The 23295-nt window shown below is 37.7% G+C and overlaps 1 protein-coding gene across 1 annotated transcript in view; it reads right to left on the reverse strand.

The window, feature by feature from the left end:
• ADAMTS19 (ADAM metallopeptidase with thrombospondin type 1 motif 19) overlaps positions 1–23295 on the reverse strand; it is a 152988-nt gene that overhangs the window by 44148 nt on the left and 85545 nt on the right. Inside the window, exons 9-14 of the mRNA XM_075526976.1 lie at positions 18266–18406; positions 16930–17080; positions 9404–9505; positions 6433–6563; positions 4654–4823; positions 1434–1561 (exon numbers count right to left, since the gene is read on the reverse strand). Of these exons, the coding sequence (XP_075383091.1) occupies positions 1434–1561; positions 4654–4823; positions 6433–6563; positions 9404–9505; positions 16930–17080; positions 18266–18406 (823 nt within the window). The remainder of the gene's footprint in view (positions 1–1433; positions 1562–4653; positions 4824–6432; positions 6564–9403; positions 9506–16929; positions 17081–18265; positions 18407–23295) is intronic.

Raw genomic sequence — 23295 nt, forward strand, 5'->3', positions numbered from 1 at the left:
TATCACATGCTGGCCTGGTATGAAATAAAAGCCTTTTAAAGTCTAGAGAAGTCATCACAGGGTAATCCTGTGCACTGTATAAATGCACCTGATAAAACCAATTAAACTTCAAGACTGTTTGATAAATAATGAAGATAAATCTAGGTTAAAGAGGAAAAAAAGGATTCATTTAAGAACAGAAACCATGGTCTACCAAGGAGCCACTCATTTCCAAGCACATTAAGATTGTTACTTCACTTTATGCACAGAATTTTTATTAGAGTTCTTCTACCTAAAAAAGTAGTACAGATTTCAAAATACTGATTACAGCATAAGCATTCAAAGAGCTGTGTATCCAAAATGGCACATCTATAAGATATAAATACCTAACTCTACAGCTGTAGTCCCCAAAGTTCGTCCTAATGGGTTGCGTAAGAAGACAGGGTAAAATGTGGAAGACCTTAAAAATTAGACTTTCAAATCTGATTAGCACCGATCCATCTGACCTTTGATATGCCAAGAAGTCAACTCAGTCTTAGTCAGGTGGGTTTGGTTTAAGGCTTTATTTTGGTCTTCATTAGTCAGTTGTGAAAAGTGAATGATAAAACAAACAACGTTTTTTCAGGAAAAATGGGCTATATATCATCTTTGTGATTAAACCTGTAATTGTTACACGGTGACAGCGAAGTATTTAAGAGTATTCTCGTTGCACGCACTCGGTCACTCAAGAAAGGATAACTATAGGTACATATATGCATTTGTATGCATATACACATGCATGCATACATCTGTAAGTTAATTTGTTGAAGTTATTACAGCATCTAGCAATGCTGTTTCTGCGTTAAAGTTTGGTTTTTCTACTGAATTCAATGTATGCAATATAAAGCGGACAAAGAAAAAAACCAGCCCCGTGGGATTTTTATATAGAAGGGTTTCCATATGAGGCATTCTAAATGCGACAAAAAGACTTCTATGAGGATTAATTCTGAGAATTCTGAGGATCATGAATAGCATAAGCACTCAGCTTTAATTATCTGTTATTCTGCTCCTTTGGTCTTGGTTTGTTTAGATGTAAACTTTTGTACTGTTGAAAAAGGCAGAATTAGACATACATACGTACACGCCATGGCAAAATTTCCCAACCTGGTGAAAGCTGAGGCTTCCCTTAGAAGATGAAATCAGTAATACTCATTGTCCACTCTGTAGCAGCTTGTTATAAGCATCCTTATCATCACAGATACACATTCCCCAAGCTAACCCTTCAGCTCCTTCACATACTGTGTTCCACTGAGTGAAATTAGCTTAAAATATTTTAGTATGATACAAAAAGAGCCATTCAGTCTTGGTCACGCATATTGCAACATGCTATCAGAGAAATAACACATACGCGTAAGAAATGTATGCACGTGCATATGTGTGCCTGTGTATCCACATTCAAAACCAGTAATTCATACCTGGCATCTACCATCTGCACAAACATCTAACCCATGCTGGCCACAAGAAGTCCCATCCATGACCTTTTCTGTTAGAAGAACCGGTTGATCCTTTCCAGCCGGGGAACAGAATAAGGCACATGGCTTTTCTGTAGTAGCAATTGATGGAAAAAAACACCAAATTGGTAAAAGGTCACTTAACAAATACAGAATTATTATTAACATTATTTTTAAAACTGATATTTGCTTATCTGTGTGGCATGAATCTACGTTAGCATAACAAGTTATCTTAAATACAGTGAAAACAAAAAGATTTTGACCCTTTTCTCATCTGTTTGAAAAACTCAAGTTCTTTTTCCTGCTAGAGCATACTGGTGCTATAAACCTGTCCTACATAGTACTCATGTCATGTTCATTGTTGCAATTAAGGATACGCACATTACAGCTGTCAGAATATTTTGCTTGTAATCCATACTTTCATTCTACTATATTTTTGGCAGATCACAAATATTGGTGAAAAATGAAACTTAACACTTTCCAGATTTTCTAACTATGCAGGTCAAAGAGAAAAAAATTAACTAACTGAAACACCCTGGGAAGAAAAATATATGGATTTACAAAGTCCACATTAAAAAAAAAAAGACAAAAAACTGAACACATTTTTTCTAACATCTTTACCAAGGCAATTTTCTACTACATTTTTAAAACATTCTGAAAATCATTTCCAATTTTGAAAGGGAATAAAAATGTAATAATGTCCTACATACCCATGTATTCCTAATGGTCATAATTTATAAATAATGAAGTTTGCTTCACCACTGCCAAAGTAATACCAAATAGAATAAACTAAGTCTCCTCTCAGTGGTCAACTGAGTACAAAATTACATGATTTTTTAATATCTTTATTCACAAGTGTACTAACTCAGAACTTCTTTCTAAATCTGTTGCAGATTTGTGAAAGGATAATGTCACTCCTGAACTTGAAACTGATTTCACTTGGACACAATCTATGCCACTCTGACTTCATACTGACTTCTAGATTCCTGGAGTGCATTTTTATTAGTAAATTAAACAGTTCCAGGAAACATTCATGGGCACTGGAATTCTACTGTCTATACAGCTGAACTGTAAAACAGTCTATGCCACATTTTTTTGCTTGTGCTAACTAGCACTAGCTCGGTCTAGACTGGAAATTGCCACCTGCAAAGGGCCATTTCCAAAAAGCAGTTTGGATGTCACCATCCTTTCTAGAGTGCAAAAGAGTTGAAAAGTACAGACACAGGACTTCTGTGCCAGCTGACATACACATCAGAGAGTGGTCTGGGCAGATTTAATTTACTAAAATTGACGCAGCCTCTGGGTATCTCTAGGGGAATGGTGCAAACAGATATGATCTCTTTTGCCAACATGTGAAACCAGTCAGACACAAGCCATTTCCAGCTGAGAAGCGTGAGTCTCTGCCTGCGTTTATGCCCTCTGCATTCCTGTGATACTCCTTCAATAGTAATCCCAAAGTTCCCTGGGAGCTCTAAGCATGTATCAGCATTTTTTAAAGGAATACAAGATTAACAACCTAAACATTATTTTAAGGACACTGAACCCAAAGAGACAGTAACTCAACAACACAGGATAACTTCAACAGACTATAGGAGACCTCAGTCAAATACAGCAAATATTTTGGACAAGGTGCACAATTAGTGTCTATGAAAGGCTGAGAGTGCAAATAATTAAGGATTTGGGAACAATGCATTTCTGTAATACTGGAACACTTTAGCTGTTATCCACTTTTGTGTCTCCTGAAGGACACCTCAAGACAACAGGATCTCTCAGAACAAAGTTAGATGAAAGCAACCATCCATATTCCTTAACATGGGACAGGAGAGAGTGTCAAGACTTTTCTTTAGATGACTGAATTATTCAAAGTCAGGCTGAAACCTTTTGAACCCTTAGGTTATAAACCATGTGTTCCTGTGCTAAAATGAAATTTAGTAAAACAAACCAAAACTAATTCACTAGATAAGCACCTACAAAATAGCTGGAGAGAGTTCTCCTTACTATGAACATGAGTTAACATACAAGCCTAATGAAAACAGTCTCACAAGTTTTCACTTTGGCACCTTGAGAAAAGGCTTGGAAGAAAAAAACCCCATTGTTTAGCTAGGCATATATTAAAATAAGTTCTTGATAATAAATTCACATTTTTTGGGATTCAGCAAAATAATTATCTTAAAATCTATGCTTTCTAATGGTTTCTGATAATTTGTGTCAAGAGTTAAATATAAACAGCAATAATGAACTACTTAAAATGTGGTAACACAAACTTACAGTATTCCTGTGTCATTCCAGGCTCTTCTTTATCACGAGTTGCCTTGATTTTGTTAATTTCTCAAATCAACTGTTTTCATAACTGAAGTATTTCTGTTGTTTTCTTGTTTTCTTTTTTTTTAATTAAATAAATTACATCATAACAATTTAGAGAAAATTCAGTGGAATGGCAGCTATTGTTCATATTCCTAACAAGAACTTGGGTAGAATGTTTTGTTTTCTAGTTGCTGATATGTTACAACAACATTATCTTTACAGATACTGTAAGTCTGACATTACTATACTCCTACTTGAGCATGCTCCTAATGATATGGTATGTAAGCAAGTTTGTTATACTGAAGCATGCATGCAGCACGCCACGCCTTTGCATGCAGTAGCTGTTAGGATTTACGGAAATCTTATCTAAGTTTGCAGTATGCATTACATATGGATTTCTGCCAAAATCAAACACTGGCATATGAAATACTCAAATGTTAAACTAACAGTGCTCTCTCCTTCCTCAAAAACAGAAGCTCACAATATCCTTATTGTCTTTTTGGCTTTGTAGGTAGAAGCATAACTGATAAACACATGCTTAATGATGTAGCTTTCCTCTAGAAAGCTGTATTTCTGAGTCATTTCATACTATATTTCTGATTAAATAGGACCAAACTGATACTGAATTTCGGTTCAGATGTAGTCAGTACATATCAAGGACAAATTCAATAGGAATATAAGACTAAAGATTCCAGAGCATGTGAAAATACCACCAGATCTCATCTATGAAATAAAAATGACTTACCAAAACTCTTGGGCTTGGGGTTTGTGCATTTGTTTGCTTTAGTTTTTACTATATCTTTCTTAATCAACAACAATACCAACAAGCTATAAGCCATATGAGCAGATGATAAGAATGTGGGTGATCGTTTATACTTACCATCATCGATGACAGCCTGCCACTGGTGCACGTGCTTCTGATACGAAGACCTGACACTGAAAGCCTGGCACTGCCAGTCCCTGAAGGCAGGCATGCCAGCAGGACAAGAAGGATTTTCACATACTCTATACTGCATCGTGGGACCGTGACACTCTCCTTCAAGGCCTGAACTAGAAAAGATGGCATAAATATCATGCTTTATTGTTGGTAATGTTTTGTCAAACTTACCGCACAGTTTATTTATGCTATACACAAATTCAATTTAAATAGCAGATTTTTTGTTGATACATAACATTAAGAAATCACCCACAAAAAATGAAAGTCACAGAACAAAACATGTTTACCTTCCGTTTGTACTGGTTACACTACATACAAAAGAGTCATGGGTGCTAAACCATAATTTACACTTGGCCCCAAAGAAGCACTAGGACTAGTAGGAGTGTTCAGCAAGGAGAACCTCAAACTGCAGTTTTGATATAGTTCAGGTGATTTTTCTCTAGCTGGACTGAGCCAAAGGTGCCACTGAAAGGAAGAACACCTGCAGATTTGCTACCTCTCCTTTTTTACAAGTGTGGTGTTGCGAAGTTCAGACAATATGCTTTGTTTCTTTTTGGTTGCTCCATTTGTGCTTGCAGGTCCTAATGAACAAATGCAAAAGAACAGTGAACTGCAGAAACTGGAGCTAATTATTTGGAACCTTGCCTGGAAAAATGAATGAATGAAAGCCAAATTAAGACATCCCTAAATTCTAGAAATAGCTTTTAGGCATACAGCTGGAAGTAGTGTTTAGATGGCAGGAAATATGAAAGAATTCTGTATATCTAAGGCTTCTGTTAAACTACCATGCTTTTGTATAGCCATATCCAAGTTTTCCTCACACTTCTTTATGCAAACTTCTCTTTTATAATCCCTCTGTCTTTCCTGTCATCATTTTTTTCCCCAAATCTGTTATATTGTCTTTCATCTTTCTTCTTTTCCCCCTTTTGTTCTATTATTTTCCTAAATCATCTACCCTACTCTGCCCTGCCCTGCCCTGCTGTGCCCTACCCTACCCTACTCTACTCTACTCTACTCTGGTCTAGTCTACTCTAGTCTTCTCTACATTTGTCTTCATTACTCAGCTCTACTCCATTCCCACTTCTCTGCCTATTTATTCTTTTTCTCTTAGTGTATAAATCACCCACGAAAGAGAGATATGGTACCGAGTAATTAAAAGGAAAGCATCTTTTATCTGACCACTGAGGTATGGTGAAACAAACTCCATTCAAGTCAATGGTAAAAATCCCTTTATCCCCAATGGCACAAGGTTTTCATTTTCACAAGATACGGAATCAAAATGTTGTTTCCAGATATTCTATGTAAATGTCTGTGAAACTGGTAGAAAGATCTCTTTGTAAAAGCTGCAATTCCTTGGCTCTCCAAATAAGAATTCAATTTTCTCTGGCAAAAAATTGAAAAACTAGAACACAAACTGATGCTCTGCAAGTCAAAAATTATGAATTTAATTTTCTGTTACTTCTTCAGCTGAAGCTTAAAAAGAAACTTGTAGTCTCCCATTAATATGGTCTAAGCTTTTAACAGAAGCAGAAAAGAAAATAGTGTTACCATGCAACAAAAAACCCTGAAATACCTGTTCTCCTAAGTTTTTTTCAGTATTCATAAAAAAGGATTTGCTTATGTATAGGACAACTGTATCTTAATGGGTTTCTGTACTCATAAGTTTTAAATTCTGTTTGGAAATTCTGATGAACAGCAATGGAAACCTGAACTTGTTTTTACCCAGGGCATTTGCGTTGTCGACTGCTGATTCCAGTGTTGCAAGTACGGCTACAAGTGCTCCACGCGCTCCACTCCCCCTCCATATGCTCCGCAAAAGAGGTCCGATTGATACACTCTCCAGCCTTACACCACTAGGTGAAAATTCAGCTCTTAGGTAAATAAATCAAGGCATATGCAAAACAATTCACTGCTCCACAACCACACGGGAAGCACAACATAAACATTTTGTTCAATACATAGTTTTCATATGAGTCAGATATATGTTTTCGTATTGTTTCCCATAGATTTTTTTTCTATGCTAGTAAATACAACAGCCAGAGACCTTTCCCTGGCTCAGTGGGCAAGGAGCAGGTGCAACTCTTGTCCACAAGCTTGAGCACAAGTTCATTCCCAATAAAGGATGCCTCCTGGAATAGCCTGCTGGAAATGGTCCCCAGACCATGCTGTCCCCTTCATTTGAGCCTGGGCACTGTCCAGGAAAGCGCTTTTGGGTCCAGCCCAAACCCACTGCAGGGACCATCCTCCAGCTGAACTGGTCGGATGACCACAGCACCGTGTTCAGGGCTGTTCTCAGGACTTGTTTGGTTCACTATTACAGTTCCCACACTAGCAGGAACTGCATTATCACTGATTATCCAGTGATAACTTCAATAGAAGGATATATTACAAGTAACAGAGAAAATGAGATTTTATTCACAACTTGCATTCAGAGAGAGAATGGAAGCCTCAACAAGCTAGTGTTGAGAATGTCAAGAGAATTTCTGGCATTTATTTAAATACTAGTAATCACCTCAATAATCTTGTATGTATATATCATTTCTCAGGACAACTGCAATTTCTCAGTCAAAAACTATCCAATCACTATAGTTATGGTCTGTAACCTATATCTGGTATAAATCATCATAACCCTGCAGAAACTAGTACTTTATCAACTTATACCAGCTGAGTATCTGTCCCATGTATTATGAAATTTCAGCAATTGCAAAGCAATAAGGCTACATGTAGACAATGAACACTTAAGGTCATTAATATCAGTAATTTAACCCATTTCTCTTTGCACTCTGAATTATTGGTGAATTACTTTTATCAATGGATAAAGTTCATGAAGTCTCATATTTTGAGCAGAACAAAACGTGTCACTAATGCAGTCAATAAAGGCCTTTGTCACTTTTAGAATACACTTCCATTACTTGCAGTGTCTGTGCTAAATGCTTGTCTGCTGATCTCAAACTTCATCTGCAGTTTCAAACTTGTCTTCACTGACCAATTGATCTCAATTTTCTCTCTTAAATCATGGCGTAACAATGATGGCATAATAATACCACCTTTGAAAAGTCTTCACATAGGATGGCTCTATCATAATGTTGGATTTGTAATCAGAAACTACAAATTTTGTAGTGCCCTTGGATATTTCAGATCAAAAATGCTCATATTTATTTAAAGATATTCCTTCAGATATAATAGGCAAAATGGATTTTTCTCTAGAGACAGCATCTGCCTTATGTAGAGTCTAAGGGATGCTTATAAATCCTTGACTTAAAAAACAACCAAGTTGGATAGGCTATGCAAATGACACTTCCATCACTTCCTAAGATCCTAAGAGGAGCACAGGACAACAATACTCCATCTCTACCATATAAGTAAAACAAAATGAAGCCAGAGATTTGTGTAATCTGAAACTCATCTTGGAGAGATAATAAAGTAAACAAGAAGAATAATCCGTTCTAATCTCTGAGATGTTTCAGTGATGCCTGCTTAGTTTTTTACTGCTAGACATGAAGAAGGTATCTCTGTAGCCTGGCACAAGGTTCAATGAACCGTTCTAATTAGAATCAGTACTTTGTCTTACCCTTACTAATTATTTAGTCCCTACTAGCTAAGTTCTATGATAAAGAGAACAGTGTTCCTTTCCTCACTGGACTCTTCCAGGACCCACATCAGTACCATATCATAATGATCCCACAAGTATAAAGTTAGAATGAGTCCTCTGCAATGAGTTGCTAGTATCACCTTTTGCAAGCCAGACATTGATACAGAAAATGCACACTAATTTCAGGTGCCCAGCTCACAATGGTGATGGTTTCACTATGAAAAATTCTGGGTAGTCTTAATAGGAGGTGCTGCTTTCTCAATCCATACCATGGGCACACCAGTCTCAACATAAAGAATGCGATATCAAACAAAAGTCATGTCCCTGACTTTCCAGGTATTGACTTAAGACAGAATATCAACTACATGCATTTATCAGAGTCAAAAGATAGCAGCAAATGTCATTAGAGATACGAAAATTAATAAAGCCTGTTTTTCCTTTAGCATGTAAAATGATACTATCTGAACACTATATCTTACTTAGTTGATTGATTTGTTTACTTTTTTAGGGGTATGATGAAAGTCCTGGTGAATGTAATATGATTCAAAGAGCAAATCACTCCTGTGGGAGACTGCTGTCAGCACAATATCATGAAAATCCCAAGATATATGCATGCTCCTGCTCTGTTATCTATTTGAGGTTATTTATCTTCATTTATGGTTATATACAGAGATGACAGAGATTATGCAAACAGGAAAGCTCTTGAAGGACATTTAATTTAAGTCTGACTTCAGGTGACCATTTGATTTGTCTTTGACGGCATACTTTTAATGACATTTATCACTATTTTACAAGCACTGACACTATAAATATTTCTTTCCAAAGCATATCCTGACAAGTTTTATCAGAAATCTGTACCAATTCCTTTGATGAGACTATGTTTAAATCTTAAATCATAGCTGAGAACAGTGTAAGCATTAACACATCTGTGGCTTTGACTAACATTTTTTTAAATTCAGTGTTTTCAGGGAAATGTACTTTTAATCATATCTATATTATATAACATAAAACATATAATACATTCAACATTCTGTATGATTTTTATGATTTTTAACTTAAACAAGTGCAAAGACCTATTCAGCTTTTCCACCAGAAACATACCTTTCCAGTGTCACAGTCTGTTCCATCCATTGGTGGATCCAGTTTAGTTTTGCATTCCTTCTCACTTTCCACCTTACACCACAACCCAGTGCAAATGACATGCTGAAAACCAAACACACAGGTAAGCACAAGATCTATCTTACGCAAAATTCATTTCTGCATGCAATCCACTAATGTTGTCATAAAGTTGCCAGTTTGATGGTACTAAAGTATGTTTAAAGACAGGTTACACATGCACAAAAACCTAAGTGGGCAGATTCTGCTTAGACTTTTACTAATCATGAACGCATGGAACTAGTCAAGCTGGTGTCTTGATAAAGAAGGGCAAGAACCTTCTAAGTCTAACCCTAGGGGTCACGGTCTTTGCATATGGCAAATCTGACAAAGCACATAGGAACAACATTGTCCCATGATGTGAAGCGGCCACTGCACCCATGCTCTTCCGCAGAGACTGGAAGAGGTGTGAGCTTTCTGGGAACTATTTTTAAAATTAATTCATATTTTTCTCCTTTTATTCAGTGCTCATTCATTTTATGTGAAAGGGAGAAAAATAGCACTGTCACTAGCAACAAAACCCAAAGTTTTAAAATTAGTCCATTTCTATATACAGGGACTAATGAGTCTTTGTGCAGCTACATAGAACTATGTTCACGGAAGTTTTGTAGATATGTGTTTGTAAGAAACTTTGAGGCTTCTCTAGGACTTCCAGATCGCCCTTGTTCATACCATTCCAATGACTGCTGCTATCTTATGCTCTTCCAATGATTCCTAATCCCTCTAGAATTCGTTCATTCCTCTAGAAATATCTCAAAAAAGCAATCAAACCTGATATCCACAAAGACGACACAAAATAACATGACAAATCAGGATGAAGTATTTTTGCTGGGAAGAAGGAGAGAAGGGAGATGACAGGGGTGCTAGTCAGTAGTGAATTTTAGAGATGGAAAGAAAAGCTGCTTATATATATCCCTCTTAAGCATCAGAACAAGATAGTTTTGCCTTCTTCAAAAGAAAGTATAGCCTTGAAGTCTGCTAGCTCACATTTCCGCAGATTTCCTTGGCAGCTTTCCCTATTTTCCTCTAAAAAGTCCTCCTTCTCCCATGGTTTTCAGGCATGACTTTATTCTCCTTGCTGTCTTGTTCCCCCCTTACCGGGAAACTGGGTGGAAGTGAAGGGAGGGCACGTGGGGCTCAGTTGTGGCCTGAATGTTATTGCATGTGCAGACTGATTCCCCCCAAATACGTATAGTACTCCCAAAGAGGGGAAAGAAGGATCAGGAGAGGGGGACAGGTTGCAGGGAGGATAAAAGATAAAGATCCTCTGGTTTTTTGAAACCAGGGTTGCCAGAAGACGTGCTTTTTCTGACTGAAGTGATTTGTTACATTGGTAAACCCAGTAAGAGTCTCTGTGTCTTTTACACTATGCATGAAAAATGTGTGATAAATCTTATGCTACCCTGAAAAAAGTCTTACGGCACAGGAAACATAATTCAACAAAAGATTGTGTCTGAACCAAGGAACAGGACAGTTCCAGTGGGAGTCCTACATGTAAAAATGTCTGTAACATCAGCTTTCAAAAAAAGTCAGAGATTGTAGAGGTCTGAAGCATTGCACAGAAACAAGAGACAGGATGGCAGCAGTCAGACTCACTGGGATTCATCCTGTAACAGTTTCGTGCTGAAGCTGAACTAACGAGACAACAGCTAGCCTAATGCATGTCCTAAAACATAGCTACAGAAGTCCTATCCTGTTCCTGGATAATTTTAACAAGCATTTTTCAAATAGCAAGCTGTAATTTCTCTTCTTGTTCAAGAGAAAGAGAATTCATTCTTTTAAATTTTTTTTAAGCATGCACTTTAAGACATAACTTCAGAGCTGAGAACTAAACTTAACAAGAAGACTTCTGGGCCAGTTTTGGAAGACAGTGTAGACAAGACAGAGTATCAGACATTCATGTCAAAGTGTTTCCATACCAACTATGAAATGACAGGCTATACTGTTGGAACAACTCCACAAAAATACATGCTAATTTAATGTTCCTAATTAAAATAATTTTTTTCGTATCCCTAAATCTTCATTTGTCAATGACTACATTTGAGGAAAAGCCATCCAGGTTCTCAAAAAATAAAGCCAAATTTTCCTTTATGCCATCACATTTTAAAGTATGTTATCCTTCTTTTTCCCCGAACACTTTGATCTTGAGATTAACTTCACTTGCATATGATTGCGTAATGGCTGAGAACAAACCTACAGTTCCTTACAAATCCGGAAACAATTATTCTAAAATTAGGAAGACATGAAGTCAGACTGACAAGGATTTGGGTGCCTGAACACACAGATGGACTTGAGCTGTGTAAAGTAAATCAAGTAAATCAAATCAAGACGCTTGACTTGCTAATATGCTTCGTATACATCTGCATGTTTCTGCAAATACTCCTTATGAACCATGAACCTAATTTCCCCCCCTAGAAACATCTTTGAGCCTTAAGTGAACTGTATTCTAAAAACACTCACTTCTCTTCACCAATTTTACTATAAGCATTCAATATTACTATAACATTTCATCCTAGACTTTGAGATTCCCCAAACCCAAGAAAATGGAGATATGAAATTACTAAAATCAGAGGATGACTTGTCAGGTTTTTTTCTGGGCTTTCCATTTCAGTCAAATCACAAATAGACTCTTTAGTTACTCCTCAGATTGTACTTCTGTTACAGAAGTAAGAGAAATTGAGATTATTGTTACCATTTAACTTCTGACATTTGGGGATTTCGCATGTGGCTGGGGAAAAACCATGATGCACAACTTGTTTTTTCATTAGCAACCTGCAGTGCTGCAGATCAGGATTGACTTGAAAACTAACAGAAATCTGGAGGCCAATGTCAATATTATAGTCACTCCAAAATCTGAGCACAAGCTTCTAAACCAGAAATTTAGTCCTCTGGGGAGAAAGTTTCATTCAGTGAAAATCAGGATAGCTAAATTAAGGTTCAGAGAGGTTTATTAGTTATCTATCATAAGCTATTACAGTTTTTTAGACTAGCCAAGGGAAATAAGAGTTATTGCAGACGATAAACTTATATTTATGATATTAGACCATTCACAATCTGTAAAACATTTAATCGTGTGTACACTGGAAAACAAAGTATTGCCAAGCATGCACAAAGGATTTTTTTCTGAAAGAATGTGTTAATCATGAGTTTTTAACAGCAAAAGCTAGTAAAATACAACATGAAAGTCACAATGTACTATAGAAATAACAGAGGTCATTCCAGCTTTTGAGGGTTTTTTTTTTGCATGAAAAGAGTGAGGCAGGTCTGTGTGCATCAGAGGGATGCTTTTCATTGTGATCTTTCCCTGAAATGCCTTAAAAATCACCAAGAAATATAACCAGTCTCCTACTTCTTTGCAAAGATCACAGCTGTGTTATGACAAGAATTGTTTTAGTGGAACTGACTAGATAGCATTCGCATCCTGGACTTTAATCTTAAAAGGCAACACTTAGTAGTTCAACAATTATATTAAATTGTCAAGTTCTACAATCACATTTAATCATCAAGAACTACTTCTGGGCCATGATCTCACTATCTGTTATGTGAAACAATGTTAAGGTCTAATTGATTCTTGTGTGAGACATCATGGGCATGAAAGCAAACTTGGCTCCCTTACAAGTTAAGCATGGCGACATGGTATAAATCTTGTACTCTGAGATCCACTCACACTTTTCTCAAGCTCTATAAATTTTGCTTAGGGTATGAGAAAAAAAGTCTTTGAAATAAAGATGAAAAGGAAAAAATTAAGTCTGGACACCATTCATGAAAGAGGAATGGGAGGGGCTCACTTAGCAAAATATGGGAGTAGGCCCTCAATGGCCCCTTCAGTCCTTTGCTTTAGCCATTAAATCATAAAGAGAAATTCCTGATAGCAAGGGAAAATCATTGGCATCTGCAGTGTTTCTCAGAGGCTGCCATGTGATGTGACTGTAAATTATCCTAAAGTGCTGCTCAGTAATAAATTTGTAGAAAATTACATCTCAGCAGAAGTGCATTATTGATTGTACCACTGATATTTGTAGATTATTTTTAGATCATCAAGAAAATTATTTTCCATCAATTGTTTTCTTAGTTGAATAGCTGTTATATGTTGAACATTCGAGGTTAACGTAGAAGACTGAATGGAAGTCTGGTCATCAAATTATCTTCCAGTCACAAAAAATTTAAGACTCTGACATAGTTCATAATTTATCTTTTACATAGGTACATAGAAGTGCATGAACTGTTCAGCAAGTAGAATGTATCCAAGAAATCCTGGGCTATAAATTGTTGGATTTACTGAAGTTTAAATGAACCTTCAAGGAGTATGTTTCTCTCTCATGTCCTGGCTTGCGGACAACTGTAACCACAGTAACCTGCCAGTTACTGGCAGAGTAGAAGAGAGTATACAGAGATAAAAGAAAGTAGTTTGGATTTCATGGAAAACCCAGTGGTTGCCAATGTATAATAAAGTACTTATTTTAATAAATTAATAGTGCAGCTAATGAAATACCCTATTCAATTTAGAAAAGTCTTGTAAATGTTGACTTCTCTAATGGCAGCCACAATAATCTGCACAATCGATACAGTGAACTTTGAATCACCTTCATAATATGTAAAACACAATTATTTGGTAGGTTAAATTCAACGTATTTGTTATTTCCATCTATCATCCTCATCTTTCAGAGGGAGATGATAACATTAGCTACTAACAGCACTTCGCAGTTAGACAATGTTGCTGTTGCACTGTCCATGTGCTAGAACTCATGAAGGATTTCTGGGAAGTTTATATAGCTTGGTTCTAGCCCAATTTAAATTGCAACAGATTTTTTTTTTCTTTCTATTCATACATAGGAGAAACATGTAAGAGCTTGCTTATCCTTTGGGCTGTGCTCTATTCATTGTTCCGAGTCTCCTCTTCACTGTAGAAATCTTAATTGGACTAGGATACTGTAAACTTCCCTAACAGAGCTAAATTTAAGACCTAGAGCAGGGAACAAAAGAAGGAGATCTCAATACAGTGCCCTATCTTGCTGTAACTAGCTCTTCAGGTCTACAGTCTGAGGATCAGATTTCTTGGATTTTTTTTGTTGGGGGGAAGGTGGGAGTGTAAGTTTTGCTTCCAGACAAAAGAACGCAGAGGAAAACCAACAAGGTGACTTTACAGAGGTTGGCAGTGGAGCTTTGGAGAACCTCTCTTCTGCCTCATTGCCCTTCCCTGATTTTCTCAATTCTGTCCTTAGTGTCTTTTATTCATTTCTATGTAATTTCTAATAGGTCCAAAGCTCTTAAAGATGCATTACAATAATTTCGTGGTTCAGTATTTGCTTATATGATTTCTGGTTCATGGTTACCAGTTTTGCAGAGGATTTTGGTGAAACTGCAGAAGGTTCTCCCCCTTGCTCTCTTCTCAGAAACTGTTACCAAGTTCTCTTTTTCTTACTGTTAAGACCATAAGGTTATCAAGGAACAGACTTGGTTTACGAAGAAGACTGAAAATTAAATTGCAGTTTGTCAGAAAAAAAGAATAGCTGAAAAGACCCCTGGCCTTTCGTATTGTCTTGCATCATTACCAGGTTCTTTCTTCAAAGCAAACCCGCATGTCTTTGGATTTAGGGTACAATGGTATCTTAATGGTATCTTAATACTAATATTTAATAGGATTTTTTGCTAAACTAACCGTTTTAATAGAAAATAATGATCCAGTAAGGAGGAAAAAAGGAAGGATGGTACAAGTGATTTAGCTGAAATGTGTCCTCTTACATACAATGTGCCAGAAGAGGAGAAAATGACTGAAGATGATTAGAAATGAACAATTAGGTACCAGCACCCAGAACCTAAGCACTCTCTGTGCAAACAGTTGAACACTACCAGGGTAGCGTTAACTGAATTTAACTTCCTAACATTTCTAAAATAATAATGAAAACAAAAGAAACCTTGGACTCAGGTCCCTGAGAGAAGAATATTCACTCTATCTGTGAATGAAACACAACAGGCACGGGACCACTTGGCTACCTGAATTTAAATGTCTGAATTAGACCTAAACACAAGGGTATTAAAGGAGAGGAAGTGCCCAGAGAAATGAAAAGCATATAAAGGTATTATGCAACAGCAAGTCTCCAGGTTTGACTATCTCTTCAATTACTTTTGAAATTGTTTTACCTGGTAAAGAAGACCTAGAAGAAATAATGGGCTAACGCTGTACCATTTTCTTGTTCAAAACAGGTTTCTGGAGAATGAGAAACCAAAATCACATCTCTTAATTGAAAACAAAGTACTAAAAAACAAGAAACAGATTGCAATTCATGAAAAAAGCACTTGGAAGTAATTAAGAACATTTGTAGAATTGTTACATTGAGCTCTACTGCTCATCTCTCAGAGTGAAAATGTTTTCAATAAGACAGTTAAAATAATAACCAGTAACCTACAGCTCCTTTTTTTTCTCAGCTATTCCACTCCCAGCATGCGGTAGTCATACACATATTGCAATGTTTCCTTTGAGAATCTTTAGGATAAAGATTACTCTCACTGAAACTCGCTAAAGAAAGAGTACTATCTCCAAGCTGAAAAGATAAAGAGAACTGAAGAACTAAAGAAGTAAGGATTATGCTTTCATATTAAATACCCCTGACCTTTCCAGGCTATCTGTCCGCTCTGACTCTGTTGAAATTTTATTTCACAGTTCCTCCTAGCCCCCGTTCTACCAACCCATACACATTTGTAATATCATCTACCCATCATGTCTTGGTTACCTTCTCAAGGGCATCCAGCATGTTTAGTACCTGTCCTGTTGACGTTAAAGAAGGATGATTTTTTTCTGTTAAATCCATTCTTAAAATGCTTCTTCAATCATATGTCTACTAGTATTAGGCCATAAAATCATGAAGAACTCTTCAATTATGTTAATCTGTCTTTTCAAGATTGATATATGCAATGGCATGAAGCAATGTCAGCAAACTCAAGTACTGGAACTCCTATTGCCATGGCACTGCACAGCTCTGCCAGGGCTCACAGGGTACCTGCTGGGAGGCAGGGTATATTCAGTGGTACAGAGAGCCCAGCTAACACCACTGTTCTCCCCCGGAGCACGCACAGGCACAGCATCCTCTACTGAAGGTCAGATATGGAGGTTCAATATCCAAAACATAATGAAACGGAACCTACAAGCGAAATCTGGTCCCAGTGGAATAAATTGGAAATATTCCATTCACTGCAACAAGGTGACTTCACACTATGACATTTTCTATTTCTAAAGTACAAGGAACGTATCAGTGGTATGATATGATACAACATGATTCAGAATGTTTGAAGATCCAAAGCAAGCCTTACATGATAAACAAATGAAAATGTTCGTATTAACTTCAGAAAGCAAAGTGTAAACTTCACATTTCAAACGTGCTATATTCTCTTTCTCTCAAACACATGCACAAAAATATCTCTCACAGAACAATGAGTTGGTAGGTGTATTTTTGGAAGTATACACCCACCCTTACCTGCATTTCTTGGCAAAAGGAAGCAGTTGGTCCAAAAAGAATCTGACACTGTTCATCTGCAGTGTACGTCATTCCTGGGAGCTTGGAGGGAATGATCACAGAATTGAGGCTCTGAGGATTCGTCTGTAGCAGACAGTTACTGGCCTTTGACCTGGCAATATGCAGAGATTCATACGCTGAGCAATCCTAAAGAATCTGATTGTCATGTCGACTTAAACATGCTTTTGTCATTAGAAAAATGTGGACTCTTAAGATTTTTTTATTCATCAGCATTGGGCTGTCATTCAGAGAAATTACTCCATATAAATTAATATGACTTACTTGATATTAGTTAATGGTATATTCTGATCTTGCACATTTGCAGGAAGACAATATAATTTACCAGCTATAATAGGAACTTCAGGAAAGTGCTGGACAATGTTTTAGTGTAAAATTTACTTAACTGATTAACATTTGGATAGATATTTAAACAATTATAAAGAAGCAGACAATTTATAATGCATAGGCAGTTGCGTAGCTTAGTTTTCACATCTAAAATTAGTTTTCACATTTAAAAATATGTACATTTCTGAGCTGGTAGCCAGAAATTTAACTTTTCTCAAAAACTGAAGAAAAAATCTTTGAAAATACTTAAACCTGTTAAAGCACCAAGTCATGGTTTTGATTTCTGTCTAGATTCAGTACAAATGTGTCAGACTGACATATCTAATTTATACTGTTCCAGTGTCATAAAGCAGACCTTTTGAGGACTGCTTAACTGTTGCAAGTAAATTCTCAATAGATTTATTTATAAACTTAACAAAGGAACAGAGCTTTAGGGAACAGATCCCATTTAAGAGATACGGAGTTAAACTAAATGTTTTAATTTGGTTTCTAGGTATACTATTCTCTATTAAATATCTCATAGTAAATTTGTGTTTAAAAAATTAAGATAATGTAATTATACTGCATGGTTTGATATTGAATGGCACAACATAGATCAGAGAATCTACGTAATGTTCATAGGTCATTCACTGTCCAACATTCTTCAATACATAGCATATTAATATATTTTAAACATACTTACATATATATAAAATGTATCTATAAATATATATAAGTATAATCATATACACATGAAAATATAAAAATAAAAATAATTGCTGAAAAGTTAAATTTTAATCAATCTGTCAAATATTGTATAGTTGATGATGATTTAAATTATTTTGATGGATTATGCAAACATAAATCTCCCACAGAAGTGGTAAAAAATATTGAAAATTTGTTATTTCAGGATATGTATTGCAACTATTTGTAAATTACATACAGTAAGAGTGTTTTTTCTTGAATGATGTACCTGAGAAATTTTTCCAGATCTTCCCTGCTGCACCGAGACCATGAAACATCCCCAAGATTCTGTCCTTTAATCCACTCCCCAGACATGATATGGAGACCATCTGCACAGGATGGGTGGTCATTGTCGTGGTTTATCCCCATGCTGAATTTTGAAGTTATTAAAAATAAACCAAAGCACAACAAAATAACAAGTTGTTTTCAAAATGTTTATAAGTTAAAACTCTTGCAAGAGGCTATGAAAAACTAATGTATATTACACATAGGAAATCCCTTTTGATTTTTTGCCATGATACTTTTCATAGAAGTACATGGAAGAACGTATGGAGGACAATTCTACACTGAAAGGTGAAAGTGAAGCCTCATTTGTTTGGTGAGAAATAGTACATTCTAATCAGCTGTGCAACATATACTTCAGACAACTTTTTGATTGTTCAGAACCACACAACTACTGCAAGTTTAATAAACTATACTCCTCTCGCTAATGGGCAACAAAAATACTGGAAACTTACTTTTTGAGATCAGCGAATCATTTGATACTTTGGCAGTGATTCTATCTTAATTCCAGATGGAACTGGTTTGTTGAACTTTTATAGAGTGGTAAAATGCTTACTAGTTTAATGTATAATTATTGTATCTAAAGAAAATGTGTTTTCTTTAGATACACCTAGGTGAAAACACCTAAATGTGTTTTCAATGTCTACTGTTAGAAAGAATACTGATGAAGCAATTCAGTGGATTTTGATTTTAAAGATGCAGCATCCATATGCGTCCCAGTGAGTTCTCACACAGGGCACTGCAATGAAAAATTCTCCTAAAATCTGCTTGAAGCTGCTACTTCAGCTGAAGTGAAGACTCACTGTCACTCTCATTCACAACCAGTAAAGAGAGAGGAAGAAGATAGACTTAAATAAAAATAAAGTTTTCAAAACTAGCTAAGTGGATACATGCTTGCCTGGCATTAAGAGAAATAAATGACACTCTCAGCTGTTTTTGAAGATTTGTAAATGAGCATGGGACCACACTCCAGAGCATTGGATTCAAAGTGGTGCTGGAATTTTGCAGCCCTAGGCTGCCCTGCAGAAAAGCAAAACTTTAGAGTGAATAAAGCTTTATACCTTGTATTGACTCCTTCAGCCAAAGAGCAGTCGAATCGCTTACAGACTGCAAAGATGGGAGAAGTTTGCCGCTTCTGTAGAAAAACTAGAGTACATCATGCTTCTCCGTATTCAGGGCCGAATGTTCTATGGGTACCCAGCCCCTGGAGTTGGAAGATAGGGATGGGGACCAGACTGGAGCCCCCATAATCCAGGGGGAAATGGTGAGTGACCTGCTGCACCACTTAGACACTCACAAGTCTATGGGGCCTGATGAGATCCACCCGAGAGTGTTGAAGGAGCTGGCAGATGTGCTCACCAAGCCCCTTTCCATCATTTACCAGCAGTCCTGGCTAACTGGGGAAGTCCCTGCTGACTGGAGATTAGCGAATGTGACACCCATCTTCAAGAAGGGCCGGAAGGAGGACCCGGGGAACTACAGGCCTGTCAGCCTGACCTCGGTGCCGGGGAAGCTGATGGAGCAGATCATCCTGAGTGCTATCACACGGCATGTAGAGAATAACCAGGGCATCAGGCCCAGCCAGCATGGGTTCAGGAAAGGCAGGTCCTGCTTGACCAACCTGATCTCCTTCTATGATAAGGTGACCCGCCTAGTGGATGAGGGGAAGTCTGTGGATGTTGTCTATCTAGACTTCAGTAAAGCCTTTGACACGGTTTCCCACGGCATTCTCCTGGAGAAACTGGCTGCTCATGGCTTGGACGGGTGTACTCTTCGCTGGGTAAAGAACTGGCTGGACGGCCGGGCCCAGAGAGTGGTGGTGAATGGAGTTTACTCCGGTTGGCGGCCGGTCACAAGCGGTGTTCCCCAGGGCTCGGTGTTGGGGCCAGTTCTGTTTAACATCTTTATCAATGATCTGGACGAAGGGATCGAGTGCACTCTCAGTAAGTTTGCAGACGACACCAAGTTGTGTGGGAGTGTTGATCTGCTGGAGGGTAGGCAGGCTCTGCAGAGGGACCTGGACAGGCTGGATCGATGGGCTGGGGTGAATTGTATGAGGTTTAACAAGGCCAAGTGCAAGGTCCTGCACTTGGGCCACAGCAACCCCATGCAACGCTACAGGCTTGGGGAAGAGTGGCTGGAAAGCTGCCTGGCAGAGAAGGACCTGGGGGTGTTGGTTGACAGCCGCCTGAATATGAGCCAGCAGTGTGCCCAGGCGGCCAAGAAGGCCAATGGCATCCTGGCCTGTATCAAAAATAGCGTGGCCAGCAGGACTAGGGAAGTGATTGTGCCCCTGTACTCGGCACTGGTGAGGCCGCACCTCGAATACTGTGTTCAGTTTTGGGCCCCCCACTACAAGAGGGATATTGAGGTACTGGAGCGCGTACAGAGAAGGGCAACGAAGCTGGTGAAGGGTCTGGAGCAGAAGTCTTATGAGGAGCGGCTGAGGGAGCTGGGACTGTTTAGCCTGGAGAAAAGGAGGCTGAGGGGAGACCTCATCGCTCTCTACAACTACCTGAAAGGAGGTTGTAGAGAGGTGGGGGTCGGTCTCTTCTCCCAGGTAACAAGTGATAGGACAAGAGGAAATGGCCTCAAGTTGCGCCAGGGGAGGTTTAGACTGGATATTAGGAAATTTTTCTTCACCGAGAGGGTTATCAAGCATTGGAACAGACTGCCCAGGGAAGTGGTTGAGTCGCCATCCCTGGAGGTATTTAAAGGACGTTTGGATGAGGTACTTAGAGACATGGTGTAGTGATGGTTTTTGGCAGTGTTAGGTTTATGGTTGGACTCGATGATCTTAAAGGTCTTTTCCAACCTATATGATTCTGTGATTCTGTGATTCTGTGATTCTGTATTTCACCACACTGCAGTGCCAAAGGGCAAAAAACGCCTGCCACTTGTCACTAAAAACACCAGCTCACTTTTCTTCTCCACTCTATCCCAAAATCCCCTCATGACCAGATCAAATTTTATATCATTTTGCAAGCTGCATTACCTTGTGTTTACTGATGAATTTAAATACTGCGTAGGGCTTTATTTTGCCTAACAGAGTGCTAGGTCTCTACAGTGATGTGTACACCCCACAATCTGGAGCACTGGAACATGAATGAATGAATCAGATAATTTTGTTAGTTATAAACAGTGTAACCGAGGTAAACATATCTCTCTGACTCTCATCTTAGCTTGTGTCTTTTCCTGAACTGCCTGAATGGGACAAAACAACTACACAAAAGTGCCTTTGCACTTTCATTACATTCTTCTCACGTGCCTCACATGCAGAATGCGAGATGTCCTTATCTCCGGAGTTCTATCCATAAGAACTATGGAAGAAGACACAGAAAATCTAATGACACTTTACTTTGCTGACTGCACAAGAAACAGATTTTGCTTACAGCTCTTCAAGCTATATACTTCCTTACTGCAAAAGTACTAATTTATCACTATCATATATACACTATGATTTGAAATAAAGTATTTATAACACACAAGTACACAAAACCTTGTTGACACAATTTACTATAGAATTGATGGCTTCCATTTATGCAGGGTGGGTATTAACACATTTATATGTTATTTAAAACATTTTTTAAAAATAAAAATTAAAAAAAAGAAAGAAATATTTTCTGATTACTATTGTTTCCCATCCACTCTGAAGAGCAATTCTTGAAGTCAGACTTTGCCACAAACTAGTCTGTAAAATCACCCAGAAAAATGTGTGCTGACCTGAACCAAGGTCTTCACTGTTTCAAAAACAATTCCACTAGCCACCATTACAGACAAACATCAGTGTAACCCTTTTTTCCAATCTACTACCACAGAAGTGTTCTCTATAGTGTATCAGTACATGAATTCCGAGGACAACATTGTCTTTTAAGGTAAGAAGTGGTAAAAACTGTTGTACTTGTAACAGCTGTCTATATCAGCAACATTAAGCACAAATAAAAACATGTAATTCCAACCGTCTTCCAATACTTAAGCTGCTATACTTTTGTAACACTTTTCCTATTCTGCTTTGACATTCAAATGTAGTTCAAAGTATCTGCACTAATCCAATAGGATTCATTGCTCCATAATCTTCCACCTCCAAATTAAGTACACAGAACAAAATATCCAGTAAGTAGTGAAGACCAGTATTGAAGCCTTCGACTATGAGAAATGAATAGCTACTTCAAAGGGGAAGTACAGGTCATTATGTTAACATCAGCTATTTAAATTGCAAGATAGTATGTGAGGAGCATGCTAAAGTAGCAACAGAACCTGCTCTTAAACATCCTCGGAAATCTTTTCCTCAATATGTACTGTTGACCTCTTCCATAGCATGGTAATGACTGCATACTTTTACCTGACCTAGTATCCATTACAAGTTCACATAAAACTAGGTATGCAGTAGTAATGACTTCTGATTCCGTTCACCACATCACATCATGTGTGTGGTGAAAGAAAGAAGCTGAACAGTCATTGTTATCTTCCTATCCAGCAAGAGAGTAAGTCACGTAAGCATGTATATCTGCTTCTTCATTAACAATCAAGGCTGTAACAATATTTGATGCTCACACTGGTGTCCATGGTATTTTCTAGCCTTCCTTGCTGTACTGGCTACATGAAAGAGACAACTACATCCTTTCACTAAAGCAAAGGGACTGCAGAAACTGTGTCTGTGTAAGGTGCTGTTCTGTGCTCTTCCTATAGAATTTATTATGCTAGCATTGGGCACATTGCCCTCTCTGTCAGTAAGTTCCTCCCTCCCACAGCTGTGATCATTCAGCCTCATGCAAGAGTAAAGCAACACCATGTGCATGTGGGACGAAGACAAGTGAGTTTAGGGTAAGAGGATAACTTTGTAACAGTCTGAAGAAACAGAATTAACAAAGAAGACAGTGCTGTACTTTAACACGTAGTAGACCATATCTACATGGAAATAAATCAAATTCTGTTCTAAGAACAGAAGCTTTATTTTTTCGCTGATATATAAAAATG

This window comes from Mycteria americana, chromosome Z (assembly GCF_035582795.1).
Source record: "Mycteria americana isolate JAX WOST 10 ecotype Jacksonville Zoo and Gardens chromosome Z, USCA_MyAme_1.0, whole genome shotgun sequence".
Taxonomy (NCBI): domain Eukaryota; kingdom Metazoa; phylum Chordata; class Aves; order Ciconiiformes; family Ciconiidae; genus Mycteria; species Mycteria americana.